Source organism: Bidens hawaiensis, unplaced genomic scaffold (assembly GCF_021521415.1).
Source record: "Bidens hawaiensis isolate Kalapana, Puna unplaced genomic scaffold, B.hawaiensis_p1.1 tig00003126_1, whole genome shotgun sequence".
Taxonomy (NCBI): domain Eukaryota; kingdom Viridiplantae; phylum Streptophyta; class Magnoliopsida; order Asterales; family Asteraceae; genus Bidens; species Bidens hawaiensis.
The window spans coordinates 217510-225366 of record NW_027491168.1 but is presented as its reverse complement, the minus strand read 5'-3'; the positions used below and the strand labels follow the sequence as shown (position 1 = coordinate 225366).

The following is a 7857-nucleotide window of genomic DNA, read 5'->3' as shown; positions in this document are numbered from 1 at the left end:
ATTAAGTATAGGGGCTAATCTCACAATATGTCTGGAAATAAAGGCTGCCGATATGAAACATGTATACCAGTCCCCTTGACTCGTTATCCCCGCCTAAACGATTCCATTTTCAACTTCTCATTTTGAAAAAAATTGTTAGGAAAACTATCGAGAAGCTGAAAAACCAACCATGACCAAAAACTTCTAACTGGGCATTAATAGCAATAACTAACAGTTAACAATTTTGGTTTCCGAACAATTTTCGAGGTACTATTGGGCTAAAGTTTCAATTTTTCCCCCATCCCCATACTTGAGGTTGACATTGTCCTCAATGTCAAAATTAACGAACATTTGAGGGACAGTGTTGAAATCGACTGTTAAACCATTTAAAAACTCGGGGCCCTAATGTGATGGTTCTGACACTAAAAATCTACAATTACACTTCTAACACTCAAACTAAAAATAACAAAATAAATTATGAAATTGAAATCACCTGATATGAATGATAATGCAATGCTAACGTGGCCCGTAAACTCTCAACAACACTCGTGCACACTCGTCTCCGCCAAATACCAAAACCGACTAACCGAATCTACAAAATCTCGAGACGTGTAGAAGCAAACTTCTCATAAGTGTAAGACATAGGTCTTTTAAGAGTTACATAAAAAAATGATTTTTTATTAAGTTTATAAAAACAATTACCGAGCCGAATTAGTTAATTTCATAATAGATTTTGATAAACGAGTTAAAAATGTTAAAAATACCTAACTCACTTTTGTAGGAATCACGATTGCATTTAGTGTATGCAACAAGCCCTTTAAACCCCCCAGTAGCCCGGGTGGACGAGTGAGGTCTCGTGAGGGTTTATAGTGAACTACAAAATATACACGTACCTGGATTAACCACAGCAAAAAAGAACACGAAAGCACTTTGGGCAGCTTAACTGAAACCTCGTTTTCTGACATAACTTTATCGCACACATCAAAATCTCAACTCTTATCCTCACACTTAGCTTTTGCTATGATGGTACGCTTGAAATACAATTAGTAATATAAAAAAATGCAAACTAAAATATACAAATTGTATAATTACCACCCTTTTGACAATTTTACGACATTTAAGGTGGGCGGTTGACCCGTTCCCGTGCAGCCATTTCATTACTTGCAAGATCCTCCTTAAGAGGTTGCTTCCAACTTTTTGGCACGCCATAATCCAGCCTAAACCTTGCCAACCTTCATTTCGCATCACATTCATGTGGTTTCTTTACCTCTTTCCTTTTCATCTTACTTCCCTTTCTTGTTGTTACTTCCTCATCATCTCTAACTCCATGCAATTTCTCATTCCGTCCTTTCACCTCCATGCTACTTTTCAGCTCGTTCCTGTCAGTTACAAAACATTCATCTCTTGTATGATCCGTGCTTAAGGATACACACTTGTCAAGAAGAGGGTTAGTAGCATTTTCAAATAATAATAACCGCTTATCACGGTTCTCACACTTAATTCCCAAAACTCCCTTAGTACAATCAATTACCGCATGCACTGTGGCAAGGAATGGCCTACCCAGTATGACTTTAGATTGAGTAATATTTCCTTTAGCATATCAAGTACAAGGAAGTCATCTGTGTAGTTAAATTCATCCACCTGAACCATTACATTAGTAACCATGCCCCAAGGGAGTGTATGAGTTTGATCCGCCAACACCACGATGGTGTTTACACTTTCTAACGGGCCAAACTCATACTGATCATATAAACTACCGGGCATGATACTAACACATGCTTCAAGATCTAGAAGTGCCCGATCAGTTTTAAACTCCCCAATTTGAATTGATAAAAATGGCACTCCCGGGTCTTGGAGTTTACTTGAGGTGGTATTATCCTCCACATCATCATCTCCCGTGTTGGTCAATTTGCTATTTAAACATTTTTCACAAGTGCAATTTTCACAAAAAGACAATTCATCTGTTTTTAATTTCAATTCATTTTGGAAAATTGTTTCATTTTGACCAACACAATCATTCTCATCACTAGCATCTTCCATCTCACTGCCTCAACAAACTGTGGCGGGGAATCAACTTCAACACAAGTAATTTCAAAATGAGGTAAAAGACTTACCGCGTTGATGTGCACATTATTTCCTTTCTTAGAGCTTGAACTGGAATGCTGCGGGTTTACTGTGGTATCGCTCGGTAACTGACCCGTGTTTTTCTGAAATCTCGCCACATCTGCTGCGATATGACCGATCTGTTTCGCCATTGCCTCTAAAGACTTATCCCTCAACTCGAACTATTTCTGCGTTTCCTTTTAATTATCTGACACAAGCTTCAACAATGCATCGAGTATTGAATGTGCTGACTCGTCTGTATTACTCAAATTACCTGAATTACCCTTCTGCTGGTCCTGATTCTGATTACCCGACGAACTGTCACCCCGGTAACCATTTCTGTTATACTCCCGACTGCTATTTTGATTGTATGAACCCTGCTGATAACCGCCCTAGCGGTAGCTGTTCTGTTGTCGGTTCTGACTGGACCCCTGAAAGTTCGGGTTTGACTGACTCGACGCGTTCCCATATCTGAAGTTCGGGTGATTCCTTAGGCCCGAGTGATAAGTATTAGAATTAAATCCTTGGCCCTTGGAATCCCCGTACGCGTAACTGACTTCCTCCTCATCGGGATACTCGTCATCATCAAACCCGGGGCAATCTTCGACCTTATGCCCCAACTCACCACAATCTGAACAAACTGGGAATTTCACCCCGACTTTACCAACCTCTTTATTTTTCTCTTCCAATAACCAGCGAGTTCTCGTTCCAACTCTGCAATTTTGTCTGACTCGCTCGAGGTTGATTTAACCGATCGGGTGACCCCATGTTTTCATCTTCGGTCTGCAGCTGCCTCTGACTTGGAATCTTCACACATAAACTCCAAAAAATCCCAGTCATCTTCCTCGGGTTGATTCAACAACTAACTATTACAAGAGGCTTTCAAAAGTTTTCTGTCTTCATATGTCAACCTGTCAACAAAACACTTAACCAATTCCACAACTCGATCTGATGGTGCGGGCACTTCCAAATCATTTCCTTATAACGAGTAAAGGCCTCATGAAATAACTCACCCGGTAACTGTGAAAAGTGTCGAATCTCTATTCGGGCCACGATGGTCTTTGACTGTGAATAATACTTGATATAACGTTTATTATACACTAATCCCGTGTACATTTTATTTAATATTTTATTAATTTAGTTCGGTTTCTTGTAATATTTGTATACTACTAACATGGTTTTACGTTTTAGGTTTCGGGTTTTAATTCCTGTGAAAAGAGGGCGAAAAACGAGCAAAAACAAGTCGAACCGGAGAACCGACGCGTCAGGAAATGAATCGGACCGAACCAGAAGTGAATCGGACCAGCAAAGTGGACCAGACCCCCCCTTAGGCCGGTGCGCCGCGCGACGGGGGAGGGAGAGCCCGCCGAGCGGCGCGGCGGGTGATGGCGGTGCTCAGATTCCAGAAACTTCGTTGTTTAGCCATCTTAACCTATTTTTGGACCCCTGTTGCCTATATAAAGACCCCTAAACTCACCCTTAATCATACCTTGAAGTCCAGACGAATTTGGTGAGTTCCGAGGCGACCTAGACGAGTTTCCAGCAGCTTTGGAGTCGAAGAATCAGCTGGTGTTGTGCGTATTAGTTGAAGGCGAAGAACACGGGTTTTATCTTTTGTTTGTTTCGTTTTCATTATTTTATCGCCATGAACCCTTATATGTTTGTTTTGTTTAAATCTAAGATGCTAGGCTAAATTGCATGAACTGCCTAGGTTATGATGAACTTATTTTGATGTTTTGATTTGACTTTGGGATTGTTTATCGTTATGGTTTTTATGATTTAGTAAAAGATTTATATATAATTAATTGATGCATATGGATACTTAGAATTGTTTGATGAGTTGTGCTCCATAGTTTTCCTTGATTATTGTTTGTCATATGATAGGATTGCTATCAGGTCAATTACTTTGTGTTTTTGTTTATTTTATGATTGATGTCATGATAAGATCATAGGAATAATATTGTCAAATAAACCTAAGTGTGCTGCTAACCTAAAATCTGTAAAGTGCTAGGTTATTGATATGTCTTTACTATTTAATCTTGCTAGATTTAGTTCTTCGTAAGGAGTTCGTCTAGGGTTGATTATTTATCATTGTTTATCAAATCAATTAAGTATAGTAAATTGCCTTTGATTTCCACGCTGTAAGGTAGGATTTCGTATAAAGGAACTAAATTATAAACAATTGGGTGACCGTAAGCGAACTTGATTTTTATTACTGGTGTGCGTTAAAACTTGTTAGAAATCCATAGGTTTCTCTTGAGAAGGGTCAGGGGTCCTATTCGGGTTTTCTTATAAGTGTCTATTTTACGATTCCAGTCCATAACTAAATATTTTCCGAGTCAATTCATTACTGAAATTTAGGGGAGTCTTGCCTAGGTAGTTTTCTTTTCATCATCTTATTTAAATCAAACTTTTGCTTTTGTTTAAATTACTTGTTTTCTTAATTAGTTTTTAATTATAGTATTAAATTAGTATTTTAAATAAAAACCCCCAAACAAATATAATTAATAAGTCGTGTTTTGTAGTCGAGTCTAATTAGCTAATAAACGTAATTTAGAGAGTCTCGTGGGTTCGATATCCGGACTTACTTAGCTTTACTAGAGTCGATCGGTTCACTTGCCGGTTAGTAGTTTAGTCCAGTTTTAGAGAGTCTAGAGTATTACTTAGTGTTTATTTTTAGTTAATTTAGTTAATAATTATTAAACTACTTCAAGCACATCAAGTTTTTGGCGACGTTGCCGGGGACTCTTGGCAATTGCGTTATTAGCGTTGATTGGACCTGCTTGCTACATACGTGCTATTTGTTTCGTTTTGTTTGAGTTGTAGGAGTCTAAATTAAGTCTAGTTTGTTTTTAATTGTTAGTTTTAGAGTCACTATATTAGAAACTACTTACTCGGTCTTGTGCGTTTTTGTAGGTATATGCCACATTTGCGTTCGCAAAGACCACCGTTGGATTGCTTTGGATATACTCAGTTGAAGTCCGAGGCAAGTTCAACTTTATCATCGTCTGAAAAGCAACCGATCACCATAGATACTTCACCGAAATCATCACCCACAAATTCACCCGCAAATTCACCACCACCAAGTCCTAGACCCGCTATAATGGCCGAGAATAACCGCACCGTGTACCAGCAAGCTTTTGAAGGGTTCCATGGAGACCACTCACCCATTGTCGCCCCCGACATTAATAACCCTAACTCGTGGCAGGTCCCATCCTATGTCATGAACAACATCACCAATCACCACCAGTTCCATGGCCGTGAAGATGAATATGCACTGGCACATATCAACCGTCTGACCCGTATGTTCAAAACGTTCAATTTGCAAGGTGCTAACCAGGATGCGATCTTCCTTCACTTGTTCCCGTTTACACTCAGATCGTGCCGCTACTTGGCTCGATTCGCAACCTGCTAGAATATTCACCACATGGGAGGCACTTCGCAATGCATTCCTTAAGAAGTACTTTCCACCTACTAAGGCCTCTCGCCTTCGTGATCAGATCCACTCCTTCCACATGGAGTCGGATGAGGCGTATTACCAAGATTGGGAACGTTTTCAGAATCTGCTTTCCCGTTGTTCACAACATGGGCTCACCCCTTGGGCCCTTGTTGAGAAGTTTTACAATGGGCTTACTTATGAGGCTCAAGCAAGGTTTGACACAGCTGCTAGGGGCAATCTGATGGACAGGAAGAATGTGACCGAGTGTAACGAGCTGTTTGAAAGTTTCGCGCAGTCTGATTACACGAAGAAGCCACGAGGCGGAAATTCCAATCCCGTCACCAGTACACCCTCATCTGCTCGAGGTGTGCACCAGGTTAATCTGGACACTGGTATGGCTGCTGCTTTGGAGAATCTCACCCGAGAGATAAAAGAGCTGAAGTCTAAGGTGGATAAGTGTGAGATGTGTAGAGGTGGTCATGGTACGCTGGATTGTCCGTTGATGAATAATCAAGATGTGGATTTTGTGGCTGGTTAGAACTGGTTCCCTAATGCTTACAACAACAACAATCAGAACTAGAACAACTACAAGAATCAGAATCAGAATCAAGGTCAAAGGAACTCGAGTTGGCACTTGGCTTTCAAGCTCCCTATAACCGAAATCAAGGTCAATATAACAGTGGAATTCTAATGAGCAAGGTTCGGGTAATGGGAAAGATTAGAGTAGTGGAATGGGAAGATTGGAAGAAATGATGCAGCAAATCCTTAATAGAGATCAAGTCACTCAAAAGACCCTTACCGACCATGATTTGCTTTTGAAGAATCAACAATCAGCTATGCTCGACATGCAGCGAACCATTGGTGATATTGCCCGACAGTTGAATGAAAGACCCCCGGGACAGTTTTCAGGATCTACTCAGCAGAATCCGGCCGTTCAAATTACGGCGATTACTACTCGTAGCGGTAGGATTTTGGGTCCCGAGGTGCGACGGAATGAAGTTGAAGTGGAAGATGAAGAGGTGATGGATGAAGAAATCGAGATGGAAGTACCGGGTAAAGTGCAGAACACCGCACCAGTTGCACCGCCAGTAGAGAAGAAGCCGGTTGAAGTCCGGCCATCACCTTTGATTGACCATGCTCGTATCCCTTATCCCGCTCGCGCGGAACACCAGAAATATACGCGGGAGTATGGGCACTTTCTTGATATGTTCCGACAGTTGAAAATTAATCTCCCGTTCATTGAAGCCGTCCAACACATGCCGAAGTACGCGGAGTTTCTGAAAGACCTGTTGAAGAGGAAATATAGGTTGGGGGAGGTGTCATCGATCCTCCTTATGGGAGATTGTTCGGCGGTAGTGTTGAACCTCGTGCCCGAGAAGTTGTCGGATCTGAGTGTGTTTACGATTCCAGTTTTGTTTGGTAGTGATGCGATGAGCCATGCATTGGCGGATTTGGGTGCAAGTATAAATTTGATGCCGTATTCCTTGTACGAGAAGTTTGTGTTAGGGACCTTACACCGACTCGCATGTCTTTATCGATAGCCGATCGTTCGGTTAAGTATCCGCGAGGTATTATTGAGAACCTGCTAGTGAAGGTGGATAAGTTCGTATTCCCTGTAGATTTTGTGGTTCTTGACATGGAGGCCGAAGAGAAGGTTTCCATTATTCTTGATCGACCGTTCTTACATACTGCAAAGGCACTTATCGATGTGTATGATGGGAAGATCACGCTTCGGGTTGGTGATGAAAATGTTACTTATGATGCCACGAGGTCGATGAAGCTTCCAAGTGATCAAGATGATTTCATTGGTCCATGCCACTCGGTTTATTTTATTAACTCGTTTATTGTAGGTGCTGATAGCTATTTCAATTATATTTGTGGTGCGGATCTTGTGGGAAGTAATGGTTTGGTAGATTGTGATGGTTTGGGTGAGAACGATTCAGTTTGTGATGAGTTGGCTGAGATTTCGGGGTTGCCCGAGATGATTGAGGTAAATGAGATGAGTTGTGAGAACGAGGCGGGTTCTGAGGAGAAACCGGCTCCGTTGGAATTGAAAGTACTCCCGTCACACTTGGAGTATTCGTATCTTGATGAGGGCTCAAACTTGCCCGTTATTGTGTCATCCTAGCTGACGGGAGAACAGAAGTCAAAGTTGATAGACGTGTTGAAGCTACACAAAGGGACGATTGCATGGAGACTTTCCGATATTCAAGGTATTAGCCCCGCTTATTGCACACACCGGATTCTAATGGAGGATGAGTACAAGCCGGTGGTGTAACCACAAAGATGTCTCAATCCAAATATGCAAGAGGTGGTGAAGAAGGAGGTATTGAAGT

The 7857-nt window shown here is 41.3% G+C and overlaps 1 protein-coding gene across 1 annotated transcript; it reads left to right on the top strand.

Moving 5' to 3' along the window:
* Positions 1-6252: 6252 nt before the first annotated feature.
* LOC143622353 (uncharacterized) lies at positions 6253-7649 on the top strand. The gene is made up of 2 exons (XM_077093531.1): positions 6253-6982; positions 7141-7649. The coding sequence occupies exons 1-2, from the start codon at positions 6253-6255 to the stop codon at positions 7647-7649; spliced, it is 1239 nt and encodes a 412-aa protein (XP_076949646.1).
* The last annotated feature ends 208 nt before the right edge of the window (positions 7650-7857 follow it).

What these genes read in the sequence shown, in the direction of transcription:
- LOC143622353 (XM_077093531.1), top strand. Translation starts at nt 6,253, where the DNA reads ATGGGAAGATTGGAAGAAATGATGCAGCAAATCCTTAATAGAGATCAA. An exon ending in ATTGGCGGATTTGGGTGCAA is followed by an intron (nt 6,983 to 7,140) that starts GTATAAATTTGA and finishes TATTCCCTGTAG; the next exon opens with ATTTTGTGGTTCTTGACATG.